This window comes from Melanaphis sacchari, unplaced genomic scaffold (assembly GCF_002803265.2).
Source record: "Melanaphis sacchari strain LSU unplaced genomic scaffold, SCAv2.0 Contig24_pilon_pilon, whole genome shotgun sequence".
NCBI lineage: Eukaryota > Metazoa > Arthropoda > Insecta > Hemiptera > Aphididae > Melanaphis > Melanaphis sacchari.
This window is the reverse complement of record NW_020271125.1, coordinates 2,903,880-2,927,956: the sequence shown is the minus strand read 5'-3', so window position 1 is coordinate 2,927,956 and position 24,077 is coordinate 2,903,880. Positions and strand designations below refer to the sequence as shown.

Genomic DNA, 24,077 nt, shown 5'->3' with positions numbered 1-24,077 from the left:
TTTTGTCATTTTAGATCAAATTTCATCATCAATAAATACTAAATTTGAAGGTTCTGGAACAATATTATTTGATTTTTTTTTTTTTTTTATTGTCTAATCGTGTATTATAGTCCCAAATAATGTATTTTCTACATAATATATCTTCACTAATTTAATGGATTTATAATTTTAAACTATATGAATTAAAAATAAAATATGTTTCGTTTTCTTTGTATATTGTAATGAAACTTTATAACAGCATGTCACTGTATAAATTAAATATTATTAGACTAGAATTAACCCAATCCTGTAATGAGAATATTACTTATCTGAAAATTCTGAAAATGAAGATGGTATAACTGATAAAAACCAAACTCAATTTACTAAAATTATTAAAACTTTTAAATCTTACAACTTGATTACAACATTGCCTAATTTATATACAGCTTATAAATATTTGTGTACCATTCTATTCTCTTCAGGCTTTAGCGCCAAATAAATGATCTTCCTTCAAAATAAAATTGATTAAAACTAGATTAAGATCTACTATACATCAAACCAGCTTGGAAAGTTTATTTTTATTACCATACGAAAATGATCAATATTTCAATTGATTTAGAAGAAGCATTTGATAAGTATGTATCAATATAAGCATTATTATAAAAATGTTTATTCTTTAAATAAAAAGTTTTTATGTCATTGTTTCTTTCTTTTTTTTTTTTTTAAATTTATATTTTTAAGTATTTACAATCTACAAAATGTATAGCAAAAAGTATAATTTATTTTATACAAATTATTATAACTACCTAATACAGCGGTTCCCAACCCATGGGCCGCGAGCAGCATGATACTGAGCCGCGAGTCATAAGTATAATATTATTAAACATTATATATATTTAAAATAATATTATTATATTTCTGATCATAATAACATTTAATCAATTTTAACTATAGTGTACAATAAGTGTACAAGTAACAAGTTTTAATCCGGATATTGACTTTCTCGTGAAGAATAAGCAATGTCAAAAATCACATTAAATTGTTTATCTAGTGATAAAGTTGAATTAAGTTTTTTTTTTAATAAACAATTTTTTTTTTAAATTTTTTTAATTTTTTATTCCTAATAACTATATATATATATATAATATATAACATGTTATGTTACGTATATATTATAATTTTATAAAAACGTATAGGTATGCTATGGATGGGCCTCAAATATTTTTTTACAAAATTAATGGTCCGCGAAACTAAAAAGGTTGGGAACCGCTGACCTAATACTTATACATAATATAATTAATTTGAGTATAAGATTATAGATATTATAAACATCAAATTAGATTTTTTTTAAGTAATAATAAAAATTTGATGACAATCAAGATGTAAATTGCCCGTTACACTATTAAAAATTGATGATAACAAAATATTCATAGGTGCCAATATTTATATCATTATTAATCTACATACACATACACTACATAAATAAAGATACAAAATAATTATTAATAAGTGTAATAAAGTAACTTACTAGTTAAGTAGGTACCTACATCTAATTATACCTACAAAATATATATGCATATTCTATAGATTTCAGATTTTTTATTGTGTAAAATGTTAGGGTGAATACATATTTGCTCATAAACTCATTATTAAAAATGAATTCAACGCGTCACAATAAATTACAAATTAGTTGTTCATTACTTTTTTTTTATTGTGACAATGTTAGCAAAGCGAACAGTTTTGGTATGTAGGGACATTTATTAAAACAGGTGGGTGGATGGGTGGTATGTAAAAAATTTTGCTCCTTAATTAAAGTATTTCAACACGCCACTGTATTATTATTTTGATTAGGTACCTATGTATATGTATATAAAAATTGTGATCAAATACCAAGCACAAGAATTGTATTTAAATTTAAACTATGAATAAAGATAATTCAAAATCTATACGGATTCAGAAATAATTTAGTTTTTTTAAAGAATTAATTATTATTTTTAATATATAGATAAAGCGTCATGACTCAGTGATTTTCACATAACTGCCAAACATTTTAAAGAATTTTAGGTACATTTGAATAATGCATAAAATGTTAGCTATTATTCTGGTTTATTTTTAGAACGCCATACGAATGAATAACAATCTTAAAGGAGAAACGAGAAAAGCACATAATCTTCTCTTAGAAATGTCAGTTTTATAAGAAAAGAATGTAATAATAAATATTATCATTCTGTTCACTAAAGTTATTTTTCGTTTAAATAAAGTCGATATGTTTTCAAGATAGTTTTGACATTTAATGGCCAAGTATTTTTCAGAGGAATTTGAAGCTTATATAATGATTTGGTCAATAATAACAAAAGCTCCACATTTTCAATGTAATAAACGTAATATATAACTGTTAATAAAATAACAAACCGTTATAAAAAAAAAAAAATAATAATAACTAATAATATACAAGATTATTTATTTTGAATTTTAATTGTGTTATATGACTTGTATTACTTAAAAAAAAACTATTACCATATTTTATCTAATAGATTAAATTAAGTCAACCTCTATTTTTATACTTAAATATATACATTTTTTATTTTATTTTTTAATTTAATTTTCTTATCTTATTCTAGAAACTTGTCATAAAATAAATGAAATGCCCTACAAAAGAGAGAGAGAGCGAAAGAGAAAAAAGGAATTAAAACTTATTGAATCCTAGTTCAAATTATAACTATAGATAATTACGTATTTCTAATTATAAATAATCAAATAAACAAACTCCAAAACGTAAGCACGAAAATAAATGCAATAAGATATAGAATAACCTAAATTTAAAAATTTAAAATTGTTATATTTATTATTTAAATTAGGTAAAACTTTTTCTATAACTGGTACCTGTTTAATACAAAACTAAAAATTAAATAATTAAGATGTTTTGATAAATTTCATATTTATTTGGTTTAATTGCTAATTACTAAATTCGTTTTTTGGGTTTTTATTAAAATAAATTAAATAAAGAAACGTAAATAATTTATTAAAACTAATTACGTAGTTTTTAAATTGTTTCTTTGCTTACTCGTTTAATATCTAAAATTCTAAAGTTAAATTGATTTGAAATATTTTTCTTTTGTTTTATAATCAACACAATAACCTTTCTAACACAAAAAGTCAATATTTATCATGTTTTTCTGAAACATTAAAATTAAACTATACATGTGGTTTATTTAAAAAATACAATATTGTAAAAATATCTTATAAATATTTTTCTAATATTATTATAAAGCGAAATACAAATGATATAACTATTAGTCTTAGTTCAAACATTTTATGATATTATTGCATTACAACTTCTATCTATATTAATAATAAATTATATTATATTACGTATATTATTTTATTAAATATCATAAATGTTTGGTTGAAATAGTTAGGTACATTTAAAAACACTAATGTGTATATTTTTATTATTTTTAAAAACTTATATTGAATCACTATTACTGAGTTGTAAAACCAATAGTTTTAAATTTGGTAAGGTATATTTATGTATATAGATGTATTGTGTTCAGTGATTTACAAAGTATGTTTATTTCATTTTTTAGTAATATATTTTATTTGTTTAAATTATAATTTTGGAATTTTTAAAAATACGTTTTTTTTTTTTTAATTGAAAATTTACAAATTGTACAAACAAATACAATACTCAATAAGTAAATGTAATATTTGAGAGATGAACTTTAAAGGTACGAGCAAGTAATTCACCTAGAGGTGGCATCGCAAATAGATATACTTATATATATATGATTTCCTCATGCACGCCTAGCCTACTGCATTCTTCGCAGCTCTTAATTTTATTATTATGTCAATATGTTATGTTTCTGGAAAAGTCCCTTCATTTGAGTTCCTTGTCGTTATTATTTCTTACTTTTCACTTCTTTTTCTTTGTCTTTTACGACCTGTAAAGATCTTCTTTTAGATTTAATTTTCAAAAACTACTCGTTGCAATTTAATATTAGCGCATTAAAAAGCAATCTGCTAAATAGTTTACAATAGTAAATCTAAGTTTCATTAGTTATTCCTATAGTAATGCAAAAATCTTAAAAAATTAATAATATGATAATTGAGCATATATTTTTAAGGTTCTAAAAACCAGATTCTTCTCAACTACGTCGTTGAGAAAAAATTAGCGGAGTATGCTTGGTGAATCACCGTGTATACTTGATGTGTAATTAATTAAGATAACTACACTACTTCAAACTCAAAACTTAATGATTATTCAAATATTTAGCAAAATGTTGTATATTCGTTCTTTTTTAAATAACATTAAAATTGGCACAAAATATTTTCATATAGATAATGACTTTTAATCATTGTGAATCTTGTTATTTTTTTAATTTGATATAATTAATTTACTGTGACAATTAATGTCTACCCATAAGTTAGATTTATGATGATGAATATCGTAAAATTATCAAAAATTTCAAATTAAAAACCATAATATAGTTTTACTTAAATAATCTATTATGTTTAAGCTTTTATTTTTACTTTAGGTAATATTAGAAAATATAGGTATATAGCATGTTTTTATTATGTATACTTTATGATTTTAGATATTACGTTTATTTGTTAATAAATCTAAGGATAAAAAACTTGCTTAACTTTTTTTAGTATTATAAAAAAAAAAGTAGAGTCATTGGATTACATTTAAGTGTATAATCCATCCAAAGAGCTTGTGTATTTTTAGTTGTGTTTTTTTTTTTTTTTTTTAACTATTTTCTTTCAAATGCCGTTGAATGATATAATGAAAAGTATAAGAGAAAAAATGGGATTTTCTGTTCTAAAATATTATAATCGGCTTTGCTGGACAGTCCGGTGCCATTGAAAAAAAAATAGACCTGAATTTTAAGCCGGTCCTAGGTGTGGGGATTTTTTTTAATTAAATTTTATCTCCATCCCCGCAATTCTCGTTACCAAAAGTATATTAAATTATGTATATTCGGGTAGTAGGTAGTATAACCTAAACTGGCGGGCAACGTTAAAGTGTTATGAGTTCCGATATGATGATGAATTTTTTAAATGTAATCAATTGTCTTCCGTGAATACAAAATAAAAACTCAAATTTAATATTTTTGTTGAGCAAAAATCTCAAGGCACTCAACTATTAAAAATCTAGAATGTTTTTTCATAGGGATTAGATGAAAGTAATAACAAAAAATAATTAAATATTTCATGCGCATTAATAACAATATTGGCTTGACGAAGAGTCAACAATGTAAGAAGGGAATATTAAACAAAATATTATGCTGGTAGTTGTTTTTTTTTTTTTTTTGTCACCCACATAGACTATGCTATTTTTGTAGAACCGTGATGTTTTAACAAATATAAAATAATTATTCGATATTTATACACCTTTATGGACGTGTTTATACTCACCGACCACTTGAAGGTAACCGATTTGACTGATCATAGGGTCAGTGTTAACTTGGCACATGTAAATGCCTTTGTCCGACGCTCTCACGGCGTTGATGTTTAGAAACCACGTCTTCTGGCCATCGTGAGCCATGCTGAATCTGGGTATACGAGCGATGACGTGTTTGTGCACTGCGAGTATCATCTTCCTATCGATGTGGATCCAGGCGACCTGTAAACAGTCATAAGCTATAATATAAGCCGGAATGCATCTCGATATCTACTCATATTTTGTGTATTCTATCAACATATTGACACTTAATAAAAAACATAACGTTGCATTCAGAACACTAAGAAAAACACCAACAATCACGTTATTAAATTCGATAAACTTGAGAACAACATCACATGTTGCAACAAATTTGTAATTTTATTCAACTAAAAAGATTTATTTTTATGAATGATACTGCTAGTCATGTTTATCTTGAGTACAATTATGACTTATGTCTTTCGGTATTAAATTGTATACATTTTACCGATTAACATAATATCCAATTAAAAAACAATATATTAAACTATAATTTGATGTGTAATAAAATAAATAGCGTTTTCATAACTACATAGTAGTAGGGCAAGTATTGCAATTACAATGTATATGAACAATGCAATATTAACTTTATCGATATATATATTTCTTATTCTACGCATTGAATATAAATCTTTCGTATTATATTAGGATTAGAAAGATTCTAAATCCCATTGGTTCTTCAAAACTTAACTGTAATACAACAAAGTACCATTATAAAAGCAGAAGAAGATATTAAATAAGTATTCAATTCACTACTTTTAGAAATAACGTTAGTGAAATTAATTTTCTCGAGATTTTTCATTTTTGGAAAATCTGTTTTAATAATTTTTGTGAACAGTAAAAATATAAAATATCAATACTATAATCTACCATGTTATTATACACTCTTTGAACTCGTGTATAAAAACTAGAGGATGTTCATTTTGGGTGCACAAAAAGTGTTTGCTTATTAATATATATTTTTTTTAATTTCCAGATGCTTGTATAATCTTACACAAAGGCAGAACTCTTTGTAATAAATAAAATTTAATTTTAAGTATACCTTAGAGATAATTTGTTTCTTGCTGAAATGTTGCTGTTTTTTATTATTATTATTATTATTATTATTACAGGCTATGCATAAACCCCCTGCCTGCGGCAATTTAATTTGCACACCTTCCCTTGTCTATACTCTACCAAAAAAAATGTTTCTCTATCTTTTAATTGATTATGTTCACGGGTATTAATAGCGAAGTAAAAGAGCAAAAGGATGTTGGATAATTACTTTTATTAAGGAAGCAAAGACTCCAATGGAAAAAAAACCATTTCCCACTTTTTAAAAACATTTTTATTAAAAATAAGAAAATAATAAAAAAATCTGTTAGTTAAAATGATGGGTTATTTTAAATATTTATTCTGGGTCAAAGTATTTCTTTTATATTATAACCTTAATGTATTTTTGTAATTTTCTCACGAAATAAAAAAATAAGTATAATTTTTATTGAATTTGTATTTTATACAAATAAAGGTACCAATTTTAAGAACAAATATTAACCTCGGAACTATTATAGTCACACTTTTGGTATGACTTATTATATGAAAAGATCACTTAATTTCGATAATCTCTGCGTTCAAATGTATGTTACGTCCAGAAGAAAATCCTACCTATTATTATTCTTATTAATATTACCTAATTATTAAAAATAACTTAAAAATCATAGTCAAAATTATCATATCACATAATATAATAACTTATAAAAAAATATTTTAATAGTAATATTCTAACATAAATTTATAAACAAAAAGCGTATAATGTTTACTATATAATATGTATATAGAAGGGATATATATAGGAATGTATAGAAGGTATATTAAAAATTACAACAATTACACCATAATGATAAAAAAATTTTCAAAATCCAAATTAAATACTGTTGTAAATTGAAGTTGCTGCAAATGTTTTATAGGACTCAAGTTGTTGTAGCAAATCATTGCATATAGAACTCAACTATGTAAGACTCCGGTCCCAATCCATTATTATTAAACTTTTATATGTATACTATTCATATGACATATTTGATAATATTTTATGAATATATTATCTCATTAGATATAGAAATAGATTAAATAGATAAATATATCTATTTATATATTATGTTATGATTAAATAATAATTTGATAAAAAATATGTCTTCCAAGTAATCTTCAGATTAAAAGCAAACAAATTTATTCATCGAAACCATAAAGTAAAGATAAATTTATCTCAAACATAATAATATAAAGATGAAAGGATACCTACAACAAAACATGTGAACGATCCAGAGATACTTTTCCATACCACCATCCACTAAGAAACCTCATTTTATTTTCTATGGACCGTCGTAAGTTTTTAAATAACTGTCTGACCGTCAGTTTATACACATTATATATATAACAATGTAATACTCAAGTCTATCTCGTCTATTGCCAATAAACTGCTTTAGATAGTTCGTTCTGTATAATATATATATATAACATTGTATGTGATTGTAATTATATTGACAGATCTGTTGTCGTTCTCAACAATTGAAATTCTACTGGAAATCAATGTCTCTGATCGGTGAGTTTTAATATAATTCTGACCGTCTTGAAATCAATCTGTTGACGTCATTGAAAAATAGACAGAAATTAAAACGATATTTTATATGTATTATCGGAAAATGCTATCAAAAATAAAAATCCCTATAACATGACATTAGTCTATTTTCTGTGATCTAAATTATAGCTAGTTGGTAAAATTAGTAGATATGAAATTGAATAAATTATTTTCAAATTTATTTTGCCCTCTGATTATTACTTTTTAATAAAACTATGATTTATTGTCAATCAATGCATTATTTTCTCCCTAATAAAAATTATTTTAGATTAATGCGCATGATTTATAAATATTTTAAGCAGTTATACGCATATCATGTGTCTTATGGCATACCAGCGTAATAGACAGTGTAACCTATCAGTAGGTATCGGCTTATAATATACTACTTATACTACTTTAAATTTAGTAAGATTCGTGACACTTTTACTTGCTTCTTACTTTAACTTATTTATTTATTTATTTTTAAATAGACCACAACACCGTTTTCATTTTAAACGTCTAGGTGGATTATCAGAAATTGTAGAAGTAGCAAAATTGATATAAGATAGAAATCGAAGATGGTAACGTTTATAGTATGATTTTACTTCTTCGTACACTGATGAAATTTCAAGATTGAAATAGATAGTATGGTTAGAGACTACGTTAGAGATATTTAATAATTTACGTAGTTTGATGTTTTTAAAGGTTTGTATTTTATTTATATTGAACTTTTCCGTATTACCTCAAAGTTGCAGACTATATGTCCAAATAGGTTTCAGTAAATATTTATGAATAAGCAGTTTATTATTGATGTGCGTATATTTATTATCGTTGATGAAATTTTTTTAAATGTGTAGTTATTGATTTAAGTTAAATGTTTTGTATTTTATTTACGGTGTCTAAATTAGCCCTTTTATCAAGGGTTAATCCAAGGTATTTAATACTAAGAGCACTTGGAATTTGGGTTCCATATATAAAGATTCGGGTAGCAGATGAATCTAAGGATGAATGTAGTATGGATAAATTTGGATTGATTTATTTTAAATCTTTAGTTGAAGTACTAATCTTCAATAAGAGTGAGATGGAATTGTAGATTTTGCATAGCTAAGGTAGAGTCCGAGTGAATAGATAAAATTACCTTGTCGTTCGTATCGAGTGCGTGATCAGTGTGTTGGGTGTAGTTGGTTAGCTAAAGGTGTAAATATTGTAAATGATACCGTCTTGAGGGACACTAGTAGATATTTTGGCTATTGAGGAAATGTACCACCGAAGTTAACTTGAAAATGACGATCAAAGGTAGAATCTTATAATAAAGAAGTAGGTAGTATGAAGAAACATTTTTAATTTGTAAAGGAAACCGTCATGTCAAATCCTGTCAAAGGCCTGAGAGATATCAAAAAATACATTTTTACAATATCATTTTTTCTTTAGTAAGTAATTTCAATAACAATATAAAGTTGTTGTATATTTAAGTGTGCAACATGAAAACCAAACTAACCAAAAGAGAATCGGGATGAATAGAATTTTTGGAGATACTTGGTGTAATACGTTTTTAAGAACTTATAAGACAAAAGGAAAATAAAAAATTAGATGGTTTATTATGTTTGAGAACTAAGGTAATGATAATTTCCACACAAATGAGAAATACGATAGTCTTAAAACAGAGTTGAAAGTATGGGATAGACGAGCAATGGATTTTTTAAGTAAGCATTTAGTTACCTTAGCTATGTTTAGGTTATATATGGAGGATGTATTGAGAAAGTATTTAAAAATTCAATTTTTTTTTTTATAATTATAACTACACGTCATACACAATCTGTGTCCTAAGGTACAAAAGAATATTTGGTATAAATGAAAAACTTGATGTGAAATGTTTGACAAAGTAGGACGATGGTAAGAGTAGGAAGTTGTAATACTAAAATAATTAAAATTAATAATATTATTTATAAAATTATAGATTATATTTTCCTTTTAAACACCATGATACAATCAAAATTATATCTATTATAGTTGTAAATCATTTACTACTTATTTATGAATTATTATATGAAATCGTTTAATAAAAAATGTGTATTCTTTTAGAAAACAAAATTCTAAATTTATATTTTTTTTTTAATAATAAAACATTTTATTTTTTTCATTGAAAAAACAATAAACATCTACTATTTGATTTATAGAAATTATAACAACGGTTGATACTTTAAGCTATTGATTTTCGTAATTTTTAATTTGTGTCTATCGGCATTTTAACTTGTTGACGTTTCGTATCACACATCGTTATAATATTGTTTTATTAAGTTATTCGGTGGCAAAGTATTTCTTTAAATAGTTTATTATACATACAAACATTTAAGTAGATTTAATTGATTATAATATCCTTCTGATTTTAGTATGATAATGAATTAATGTTACCATTCAATGATGAAATATGTGGCTATTAAATTTATTTCATAGTGGTGAAATCGGATAAAATTAAACTATTACAATAGAGAATAATATGAATGACTACTGTGGCGATTTTCCTTACTTGTTTATGAACTCGGTAATAGTGTACGAACTATTTCATCGGATAAACTTTATTAAATTATATAGTCTTGAAATAATTACTCTCATATTACAAGCTATAGTATTGAAATAAGTTTATTTGAATAAAAATTAATGTTTAGCGTGAACAATATTATGGCTAATCTGATAATAATGAATACGAATTGTATAATCATTTAAAACAAAAATTACTGAATTTTGTCGTATTTAATATGATATAGGTTTATATAATTTATTATAGACATTTAATTAATTTCAATTCACATCGCAGAAAGATAGAATCAAATCCAAGAAATCTTTAATTTAACTAAAGTTGTCGTATATTTTTATTGTCCTATTCGCTATCATCGAGCATGGCACATATATCTGTGATAATTACAATGCCTATAACATAGTTAATACTTATTGGTGTGCATCGTCTTAGAAAATAAATTTACATTTGAACGAGTTATGAAAATGTACGTTTTAATTAAACGCGATACGCTGGGCCAACAGGATTCCGAAAAGTCACGAGTGGCGTACTGCAGATAAGCTTTTCCACTTTTAAGTATCCATTAGACTTGTCTGTTGTCCGATTCAATCTGAAGCGATTCACGTAAACGACGGTAAGGGCGAAGTCAATGTTTCCTGCAATTGAATAATCCAGAAATTTTTCTTAAATTAATTTGGTCCCGGACAAAAGCAATTGATCCTCCATCACTCCTCCTGATCGGTTCGGTAATTTTCCCTTTATTTTGCTATCGGAGACTCCGGTTTACGCTTAACCGACCTTAAGCCTACTAACCCAAACATTTTCGAAAGTATTGTAAGAGTCGTTCAATGCATATTATTTTCACACACACGTTCTATTTCTATTTTGTTGTCAAAAATATATTCACTCAAATCAAAAAATATTTAGAATGAGAACTCGTAGACTCATATAAAATACTCACAATGTACCTACTATCTACCTGCAATGTTATACTTTGTTACTGCAGCCAATGTTTACCTTTTTTTTAATGTTTTTCAATGTCTATGAAAAATAAGTTAATAATATAGATATACTTAATACAGTATTTGTTGTATATATTTTTCTAACTTAGTACACTTGATTACTTGAGTAGTTATGTTTAAAATCGCTTATCACGAATTTTAAAATATAGAAGAAGCGTTAAAAACAGTTTTACATACAATTAAGTTACTTATATCGTTTTAATGAAAATAATTAATTAAAAATAAATATGATAGAATAAATTATATAAACCACTTAGAGAAATAATATTAATTATTTTAAATATTAATATAAATTCATCTTTAATTTTGATTTGAAATATTTATTTTTTTTTTGATTTTCGTTTATTTACTTTGATAAATAAGCCAACTATTGTATCACATTATATTTTAATTTTAACCTAATGAACATGAACAATGTTAGAATAAAAATGTTATTCAAGCAATAATTAATTTAACTTAATCTACATTTTTAAAATAAAGAATATAGAAGTATGTTCTATAACTTATAAAAACAATACATTATATTATTCAGTTAACACAAACCCTTTTTTTTTTTTATTTATAGTACTGAAAAATGGCCCATTTCATAAAAAAAATATAATTTTTCCACAAATGAAAGTAATTGTTATTTTATTTTATATTTTTAAACTTTTAAAAAAAATGATAAGCATTTGCTTTTCTTGAACATGCAATACGAGTATTATTAACTGTTAACTTTTTTTTTTTTTTTATTTATTTGAAGTAATCTACAATCTGTACATTTTCTTAGTATAATAAGTAGGTTTGATAGGTGACAAGTAAGAATAATATGAATAATTAGATTAAGGAAGATACCCAGTGGTAACACCCTATAACAACTGTTAATTTAAAAATAAATATTCAAAGCCATTCTCGTTCATAATTTTCGATTTTTCTACTGTATATTTCACTGAATTTTGTATATACCTACTTAAGTTATAATATATATTCTACTTATCTATATTTATACTACTTACGTATATTACCTAATTATTTATCTATTTTTAATGCATTTGTTTAAAATACACTTATACCATGAATCATAAATCACACAGAAGAATTTTATTTTAATCCTAAAATAGTTTTGAGTAATAAATGGAGTTTATAGATCAGGTAGTTAGGATCGATAAAAAAAAAAAAAAAAAAATAGTAATAATAATAATAATAATTAAACCACGATGATATTTTTTAAGTTTATTCTTTCATGTTCATAAGATTATCGACACTGAGTTTTATTAAGATCCTTGCACAATAGTTAGGCAGTCTAAGACATCTTGGAGTGGCCACTTTGGCGTAAACTATTTTAGCGTATGGCTATATTGGCGTTAAGTTCTGGCGTATATTTAACAATATTATTTATAAATTATAACAATATTTTAAATTATAAAAATAAAATATAGACGTTGTAGTCTAGGAGCCACAAATTAATATTTTTAAAGAGCCGCATTCGGAAAATAATATTATTATAAAATATTATTAATTAGTAAAAATAATTTTTACTTCAGATGTTTCAATTGATGTATGAATGGAACATGAACAATCATATTTGTATCGGCATCTCTAAAATGTTTTGGTTTTATTAAAATTATATGCATCATATATATATACATATATGTGTGTGTGTGTGTGTGTACATATATCCATCACAGGTATATATTTCTCGACCGCAAATGGACTTTACTTGAGCCATTGTCTATTACAACTGATTAGTAAATATTATATTTTATGATAATACAGACATATCAGTCTGCTTTTGTAGTATACAAGCATTTTATATCACCATACATGTTCAATCTTATATTTATTTTAATTTTATAAAAATAAAATATTTTTGTTTATACTAAATAATATTATTAAATATACTCATGCCAAAATGGTTTACGTTAAAACGTTCAGGTCTCATAGTTAGGGGCTAAAGTCACTTATACTACTGTAATAATTAACTAATTGTATATGTTTTATACGAACAATTTACGATTAAAATGATGTAGACAACTTTGTTTAAATAAATAAATTTCTAAATTTTCAAATTCAATTAATTAATTGATATTATATAATATTATGTTAAATAATACCTGTCGCACACGCACAAAAAATAAAAAATAAAATGAACATTGACACACTTATATTTTTCGTATTAAATATTTCAAAATGATAAACGACAATTTCGATTGGCTGAATACACATTGATAATCATGTACCAGTGATTATAAGTATATTTCTAAAAACTCGATTTACCTTCTTTTTTTTCTAACAATAGTAAAAAAAAAAAAAATAATAAATAAATTAACTGTATTTATTATTACCATAATATTATTTTGAATTTAATGATAATATTACGAAATCATTTGAATTTTAAAAGATATTGATGATACGTAGATATAATACTAATGTATAAACGTGACGGCATCGATTGGTTCGTAAATATTTTTATTATAAAGTATAAAATAGCTTTTTATAAATGCTGTATCATTAATGGTACATTTTGACAACCGTGACTGTTTAAATGAATAATAATGAACTGGGTGACATTGTCAGTAACATGAAAAACGATTATATGCGGTATTGAACTAGTATTTTGATACACGGTTACAGTATAACACCTTTCGAATTTTGATCAAAAATTTAACTTAATCATATACAAATCTGTTGTTTTAGGACAATAAAATAAATTGTATTTATTAACTATAACACTTTGTTGGTTCAGTATAAAACTTTGTTTTGTGTATTTTTCTAAAAAATATAATTTAAAAAAAATATAAAATACAACATCAAATAAATTAACAGTATTTACGTTTTGTAAACAACGATTACATCATTTTTTTAATTTTTAAAGATATGAAATAATTTACGTTACATACGTCATGCTTTAATGTTTATTAGCCTTTATCAATAAGATAAAAAACAATTTTTTAGGTTTAACTCTGCAAATGTTTGAATAAATGAATTTTTTTTAAATTTATTGTTATAAAATTAGATGAAATAAAATAAAAAGTAAAAACAATCATTGACTCTTTATCGATAATATAATGTTTTTATTGTTTTGAGCTAAAAACTAATATATGTTGAAAATGTACAAATTAAAACAATAAATTGATAATAGTATCTGAAGTTGCAACTGCATTGCTTTTGAAATCATTTGCGTATCATGACTTTTCTTGTGTTGTGACGTTGTAAGAGATCTTTATGTGAAATAAGTCAGCCATTGAACAAAGTTATTTAATATGGAAGTGGAACATTTTTTTTTTTTTAAGCCTTTATAAAACATTAAAACTATAAAAGACAATTTAATGGTTTTCAATAAAAAATATTTTGTTACATTTTAGAATACTATGTAATCTTTTGAAATATCATTTTTGACATTGTTATGGTAGGATGAATGAGTTGAGAGGGGATGGAAATATTCTCTTGAAAAAGTCTCACTTCGAGTTTAAATGTGAACCTAATATTATGATAATGTTTTTTTTTCTTATATAATATATAAATTATTTATGGAAGAATAAAGTTCTATTAATGAAAATATAAATATATTTAGTAAAATATAAATTAAAAAGACCAGTTTTATACGATAATGTTATTATGAGCTGTTAAATTTTAATAATTGAGAGATTAAATTAAATTTCTAAATTCTAATTAATTCTGATGAGTATCAACAGTTTTAAGCACTAATCACATATAATAAAATATGATGTACTACTTCATTGTAAATTGTATTTTTTGTATTTATTATTTAACGCCTATTTTTCTAAAATGAATGTTAAAACGATTATTCGTTAATAATCAAACTTTACTTCTCTACTATTTGGTTTAAAAGCCGTAACTTGAAATCTTCGTAAAAAAAATTATTTGAAAGTGCTATAGAAAGCTTATTGGTAGTAATGACGGTCATATTATATAATTGTACCAAATACAATAAAATAAAAAGTTTATTTAAAAAAAAATAATATTATTCAGATAATTTACTACTTTGTAAATTATATCAAATCTTATGTACGTAAATATAGATATAGAAGATAAAGACATAAAAATGTATTAATTAAACTTAAATTAAAAAAAAAAAATAGTTTTTCCTCGCATTTATTGTACACACTAACTATTGTTATAAACACATATTAGTTTCTATATTTTGTACATTATGGCATAATATATCACTTTAAAAGCTCGTAAAGTAATACAATGTCATATTATTTTATTTATTTTATATTAATATTTAATCATTTGTGATAATTTTATATAACTTATTTATATAGTATTTACGTCAGTTCGTAATATATTTATAGTGAAATTTTTTTAGTACTATACATGCCATTAAGGTATTTTGCACGTTTCAACCAAACTTTTACATACATTCCGGTCCATTTCATCCTCCAATCGCTTTGTCTTATCGGTATCTGAAATATCTTTCTTAACTCTGTCTAACCATCACTGGCGAGTTCTTCCCTTTGATCGCTTTTTTGTTGGGTTTCAGATTAAGACATTTCGTTTGAAACATTCACCAGCCCGCTAGACATGGTCAACCCACTCTAATCGTTCCGCTTTTAAGAACAATCCGATATTTGGTTTGTTATATAACCTTTCTAGTTCATCGTTCTTTCGTCTATCATACTCCCCATTTTGATTTCGGACAGGTCCGTGAATATTGTATACTGTCTTATAATAATAATAATAATAATGTTAACTGTAAATCGCTGTTTGTGCATACACGGTTTTTGCTGAAGAATCCATACTATATAATACGTATAGTCGATCTACAACTCAGTAAATTTTCATTGATATTTTAAACTATGTAAAAGCGTGAAGCTTAGCGGCAAAATCGTTAATCATTCAGTGTTTATGGCAGTCAATGCATTCCGTTTGTCTGCGCATTAAATGTAGTAATGCAGCTACGTTACAAAGGGAAAGGGAGGGTGTACGAATGCATTCACATCTGCAGCTTTCTTCCGGAATTGCCGAGTGAATTATTGTTATTACAACCTAGTGGAATGCACTTCCGCGAATTAACGCGGAAAGAACGGCGTTACAATGACGCTGCGGGTGAATGGTACTTAGTCATGGGTTTTTTGACGCACATTCATGTACAGTACACTGCAATGACGATCGTTCTCAACGCACACAAACATACACACACACACACACACACACACAGATACAGACAAGTGTGCCATAATTATAATCACGTAATAATATATAACTTGGGAATTATGTGTTCCGTCTTAAAGTGGCGGAAGTGAAAATGGGTCGGCGCGGCTCGGTCGCTAACCGTCGATCGTTGAGTATACATTTTATGCGATTGTTCCGGTAATGTGAATTAACAAGCCGGGTTGTGGTTGTTAATTACACGGAGTTTTCCGTCGCAAAATAACCGCGCCCCTACTTACTACTCCGCCGCTCGTCGTCGTTGTCGATGTTACAGTCGTTTAATAGTAATTAATAACAGCCGATGTCGTTGTGAGTTCGGCCCATTTATCGTTGAAAATACCAAAGTCACGACAACGTACAAAACGCGATCAGAAATTATTTACACAAGCCAAACGCCGCGCTCGGAATCTAATGCTATAGCTATACGTATATTCAACGGCATAGCTCCTCGTGAGGAAATTTAGAAGTAGGCGGTATACATTGACAGGGAACCAAGGTATTTTATTATAATGTGAATTTTTGATAAGCAAGATGATGTCGAAATTCGTAATTTAAAAATACAGTTTAAATAGTTTATAACGATCGTAGACCACATGAGGTGCGAGTAGCCGTTGGTAATCGGCGACTCCTGTCGCGATGAAACTTTATTACTATAGTCACCAACACATGATATTTTATTGTAAAAGAAAAATATATAATTTCGATTCACCAATAGTTACACACCATTTATTAATTTTTAAGTGGAGTCGGTCCTTACTCTGTAACGCTTGAACAATGATTGAAGTAATAAACGACTAACGCGCGATGCGACGAAGACTGTTGTCAATGCCTCGTATCGTGTCGATTTGTACGAGATATTAATATTATTTCTATTTTTTGGATTACATACGTATATTTTATATTTTTTGATTTGTTTAAAACTAACGGACACGAAAGGATATCACGATATTTGTAGAAATCGCATTCGGTACTTGTAAGGGCGGTTCTTGAGCAGCCACAACGAGTGGTGGGGGGTTGGCAAAAATATTTGGCATATACTTACATATATGCCCCACATATTTTTTTCTGTTGCTTGATATATGGTTACTATAAGTTTTATAATCTTTATACTACAACGGCCTAACATATAAAATATATAGATCAATAAAGGTTAGGTTAAATAGGCTAAATTTATACATTTACACTCCCAAGGTCCCAAGGGGGAGTGGTACACCCATCGCCCCCCCACGCACAAAATTGCCAATGGGTACCTGTTATGATAATTTATTCACGTGCACCTATGTACGCGATCCACATATTGGCTGTACAGTACTAAGTTTATGAAAGTGGTGACAAATAACATTACTATGCGATTATCGTTACGTCGCGTCAACTGTACGTATAATGTTTGTTGAACACATTTGTTGAAAAACATATTAAATTTTACTCGTCTAAAATATTCTGAAGAATTCAAACGTCTTCGAGCACCACGACTAAGACGTTTGCGCGATCCTATGTGACGGTTCTTATCGACCACCTTGCCGACAGTGTCGTGACATTATTATTTATGCAAACTGTTCAACGACAGCGAATCGATGAGCGCGACGATATTACAATAATAACACTCGGTGGAGGCGGTTAGCAGCAGCTACAGTTGAGATAGCACCGCGGGGCGGCGGTTCCGACGGTTTTGCCCGCCCGCCAACTGTTGCATATCATTCGGTGTTAGAAACCCCGCGGCCGGCAGGAAAAAACCACTTGTTCGAGTATATTTCCTTCCGGAAAACACGACTGTTCGTTTTTGCAGTCCCGCCGGAAGGCACGCGGGCAGCGCTGCAATTAATCAAACCGGAAAGTCCACCGCAATAACAAAACGAACGCACCTCGCCCCCGCCATCGATAACGACGCTAGGGCGTGTACACTGTACACTGTACCTACGTACCTACCTATATACACCAGTCACTCGAGTCTGTCCATCGTCACGTTGACATCAAACGCGATTCATCATCATCCATCTCGATATATGCGTACACGTTTCGAGATAACGAATCGTTTTCTCATATCGGCCAGTGGGAAATAATTAAAGTGCGGTAGGCCACCTCGTGACCCGCGGCGCCGATGTTTTAAAACGCAAAGTAGTATTATTCATTAATTTATTTTTTTAGTACAATTTTTATACATGATACATCTGATAACATTAAAACAGTGTTATAATTTTAATTTTTGAGAAAGATTATTTTAAACAGTCGATTTAAAATACGTGTGGATAACATATTATTTAAAACCATCTATTAGCTATTATCGTAGTACCTAAATAGATCTTTTATATCGTGTAAAATCGCCAACGTTTCGTCATTTTTTTCTCAATCATCATTAAAATCTGTCGGATATAAATAAAAAAAAAAAATAAAAAAATAATAAAAAAAAATACGTCATATTCTATTTACTTTAATCTTCTTTTATGGTTAATACAATTGATAATAACAATATCACTGTAGGTACCACGGCCATTGAACGCAGTTATTAGAAAACAGCCCTATTGTAAAGGCTTTTAGCGTACCCAACAGGGTTGCTTAATTAAAGACTCAAAAATTGAAAAGTACGCAAAGTTTGGCCATAGCTGAATCCGTGTTTAAAACCGAACAAGATTATATTATGATAAAAGTTCTTTTTTGTTCTCAATTCTTGATATTTTTTTTAGTACCAACTTAAGAGTATCCTGTAGAGATACAAACTTACCTCAGAAAGTTGAATTGTTGATTACAATGTCCAATCCCACCCTAGGGTTTTAAAATCTTTTAAAATATTTTTTGTCAATTTTTTGCCTTCTAACATGAGGATTTGCTTATTTGTGAATGCCGCGTTACCTTTTTTCATATATAATTGGTAGTTTACTGTATGTATGCATAAAATATGTGACTTAAAAATGGCTTGAAAAATAAAAGTCTTAACAATTTAATAATGCATTTTTATCGTTAACTTATTGATATAACTTTTATTTTATTTCTATAATAAAACAATTACTATTTCTTATCAAATATTAGTTAATATTATTTGTTGACACCTATTTATATATATATAACAATTAACAGGAACTACATGAAGCATTTAAGTTTTCCAGTATTTAAATAAAAAAAATCTAGGGATAACGTTAATCTGATTTCTTAGTATCCTCGGTTAAATAGTGTATGGTCGGAGATAAGACATGGGAAACATTTTATTGGCAAAGTAAATGCAACTACCAGATAACAGTATTTGACAAAGTTCATAAACTTAGTTAATTATACAGGTCGGAGAGAATGAGTGTCTAGAGAAATAAAAATAAAATTTAAATTAAACAATCTCAATAGGGGTTGTATAACAACTCGTCGGATTTAAACGGCCTTTGACAATATACTGCACAATAATATATTACAAGTATTATACACCAAACCTATTGAATTATCATTGATGACATTGTTTCGGAGAATAATTCATTGAAATTTTCGTACGTTGCACTTAAATTAATTAATTATTGATTTTGTTAAAATTGTTGAAGTGTGTTTATATACTTCTTAAAATACGTATACACATTGAATAACAATAATTCTAACTTAAGGTAATATATAAGGGCACCTACTAACATCATGAATATAAAAAATACAAATATTTTACTTCAAGTTTAAAATTAAAATACTTGATTTAATTATATAAATTATTAATAAGTATTTACTTTTTTATTTTTATTTAGAAATGTAACACTAGTAATTTTTTAAAGAAGAAATAAATAATAATTAGTGTTATTTGTAAAATTTAGAATATTTCTATCGATATTGAATGTACTTATCTTAATAATTTAGTTTTTAATAACTATCTAATTTTCACTCAATACGTTTTTGAGTTAATAATTTACTTTTAATTTTAAAATAGTTCAACATTTCTCGAATCACAATATATATAATTTTTTTAATGGTCAACAATTGGTTATTAGTTATTACGTAAACGTGAAATAGTATAGGTTAGTAAAATCTATCAATCTAAAAAATAATGTTGTAAAAATATAGTGTATACCGTAGTGCTATTATAATTTTTATTATTTTTATTTTTTTAGTTAACTAATAAATATTATCTAATTATAATATTAATTTGTATTGTTGTGTTATGTACACAGTTATAGTTATTATTTATTTATTTATTTATACGCCTCAAAGAATACGGTTATTGGCGTTTCTAACCAATACATAAAATTTTATGCTATATTAAATTAAAATTAAATAAAGTAAATACCTACTGTCCTATTTATTCTAATTGCATGGGATTAAAATATGTGTCTAAATTAGATCTTTAAGAGAGTTCAGTCTTTTTATTGAACTAAAGTTGAATCAACGTTATCTTTAGGTTGGTTGATAACATTTTACAAGAATTATAAGGGAACATCAATGTATCTCCGGAGTCCTTCATCCGGAGTCATTCAGTTACCAGTTAATTGACTGTTGTTATGTTATGATATTATATTATGTAATATGATTATTGCTATATTTCATAATATAATAAAATATTAAAATGTTGATTGTAAAACATTAATACTGTGCAATTTGCAGGTATATAACGTTTTTCATTTTTTTTTTTTGTTCATACAAATCTGAACCTAATCGAATCGATGTTTATTTTAAAAATTATGAGTTTTACATTTTACGTAAAATCTATGTATAACTGTGAATAATAATAACTGAGTAAGTTTGTATAAGTACATACTGTTGTTTTTGAATAAATTAAAGTATAAATTCAAGTTAATTGACAAATAGATACTATTGTCCAAAATTTAACCTGAAATAAAGATTTCTTTCTTTTTTTTTTTTTGACGCCATAATACACTTATTGTTATTTTTATGTTTTATTTAAAAAAAAAAAAAAAATAATTAAGTTAAAATAATGCGTAAAAATTAAAATTAAAAAAATATATTAAATACTTCAAACAAATGTATAAATAATAGTTCTACAAGTATGTAATTTAGTGTTCTATGTAACTTAAGAATAATTCATAATTATTTATATTGAATATTTGTAACCACAAAAAATTATTTGATTGATAAACCTATTCATATTTTACAGTATAATATAAAATATGATATCAGTGAGGTTATATATACTAATATTTAATTTTAAAAATATTTTATAAATGCTTTATGTATAATTATAACTTATTACATTAACTCTTCTTCTAAAAATAATAACTTTTATGTTTTGATTTATCATTAATTTAATGGTGATATTTATTATGCATTTTAATGAATAACACGTTAATTACAATTCATTTGGTTGCAAAGTCTACAGTGTAATTATATAACTACATTATGGGTTATAAAACATATTATTGTAAAATATTATTGCGGCATTATAATTTATTAGTTTATAAAATTACATGTCAAGTTAAATATTACTTGTATTTGGTATTTTAAAAATATGTAACTATTTAATCTACTCGTAAATACTGTTTTAATGAAAAAAAAATACATAAATATTGTAATAATAATACGGGTATTATAAAATAATATGCTACACAAAAATAAAACATTTTTATGAACAAAAAAAAAAAAAAATCACAAAAGTAATTCATCTTTGTACCAAGAGACAGTTATTTGTTTTGAGCATAGAAATAACATTCACTAAGCATCCATATTTTGTACTCATAAGAAACTTGCTATGCGGTTTTTTTTTTTAATACTTTTGCAGAACAATGTTTATGTAGTGCAGAACACAATTCTGTTCATTAGTTGAAAGTACCTACGCATTCCGAGCATACATGGTTATACATCAATTACTCAATAGTTAAACCAAAATATATTGGATACACTAACTGGCCTGCATAAGTAGGCGTTAAAATGAAAAGCAATATTCATTTTGTTTGTTTTCGAGAAATCTCATCTCTCAAAATTGTTTGATATGGATAGAGACATCGAAAAACAACCAAAAGGTGAAATCAGTGAAGAATCGTTCCAAACTTATTGAATTTATTTTACATATTAAACATATTATAAAGAAAGTTTCAGATTATTTCCAAGACTTTTGAGTGTATTCCCAAATGAAAATAACCAATTGAAAAAAGTTCGAGAAAAAAAATTAATGGCGCATTTATAATAATAATATATTTTCAATCATAAAAGTAAGATGCATAAAAAAAAAGAAAATTGTTTTGTCATTTTTTTTTTTTTTTTATACAACCGTTATGCAATAATATTATATATACAATGCGTCGTCTTATGAAGTTTTTTTGAACAATTTTTATCAGTTAACATAGTTTATTTTATTTCATAGAATTCATGATATTCCAGGATCTGATCAATTTTAAATTACAACTGTTATAAATAACAACGGGGTGTTTTTTTTTTATTACTAGTGTACTGAAAAATAATATAATGCAATATGTTTTATTTTTACCTTTAACCATATAAATATGTTTGTATTCAGACGATTAATTCATACCAAATTTAAAATAATAATAAAGATTGATTTCGATCTAAATTTAATAAGATATTACAGTTAAAGATGTAATGCACTCTACTCGTTTTATTTAGATATTTATTTTTTCTGTTCAAAATATTACACTTTACAAATATCATGAAAATGATATACCTACATATATATTTATTTCAAATAATTCATATTATAGTTTGTATATTCATACTACATATACTTAATTAACTAATCTGGTTGTTTTATCTAAGTACTACCTATTTTAAACAATTTCCGTGTGCGATTTTAATTTTTGTGTACTCGACGAGGTTATCTTATAGTAGTAGAGTAACATTTAAATACATGCTATCATTAATAATAATCTTCTTAAGTGTTTTGATATTTATTTTTAGAGTATATTTCCAGTTCACGCTAATTAAGTGCGTGTTGTATTCATATGGTTTTAAACCATATTTTATTTCACAATACGAAATTGGAGATTGCACTTCTTAATTAAATTTGTATATTTTAATACATATATTAATAATAGTGTAATTATTTAAGTAATGATGTTAATTATTCAAAATTTTTTATTGTTAAGTAATTAACGAATTTATATTTTCAATATTGATAACACGTCATGTGTGTTGATATCGATTAATATTATTAAAGTTATTTCATCAAAAGTGTTGATAAATCATTAGTCAATTTGATCCGAAATAATAAAAAGGAAACGGTATTTATGTTTCGACAAAATAGTAACAACATTTCTTGATACCAATGGAAATGAGAATGCGTCCAACACAGCACCGTTATATCCACTAGCACGCAGATGCCACACGATCGCGGTCGACGACGTCGGTTGGACATTTACAAAAACCGACAGAGTTCTACTAATATAGTGCAACTTTAATTAC

At 26.0% G+C, this 24,077-nt stretch overlaps 1 protein-coding gene across 1 annotated transcript in view; it reads right to left on the bottom strand.

Annotated features, from left to right (window-relative positions):
- Nucleotides 1-24,077, bottom strand: part of LOC112595012 (lachesin-like) — a 121,202-nt gene that overhangs the window by 59,511 nt on the left and 37,614 nt on the right. Inside the window, exon 3 of the mRNA XM_025340077.1 lies at nucleotides 5,398-5,605. Coding sequence (XP_025195862.1) covers nucleotides 5,398-5,605 — 208 coding nt within the window. The remainder of the gene's footprint in view (nucleotides 1-5,397; nucleotides 5,606-24,077) is intronic.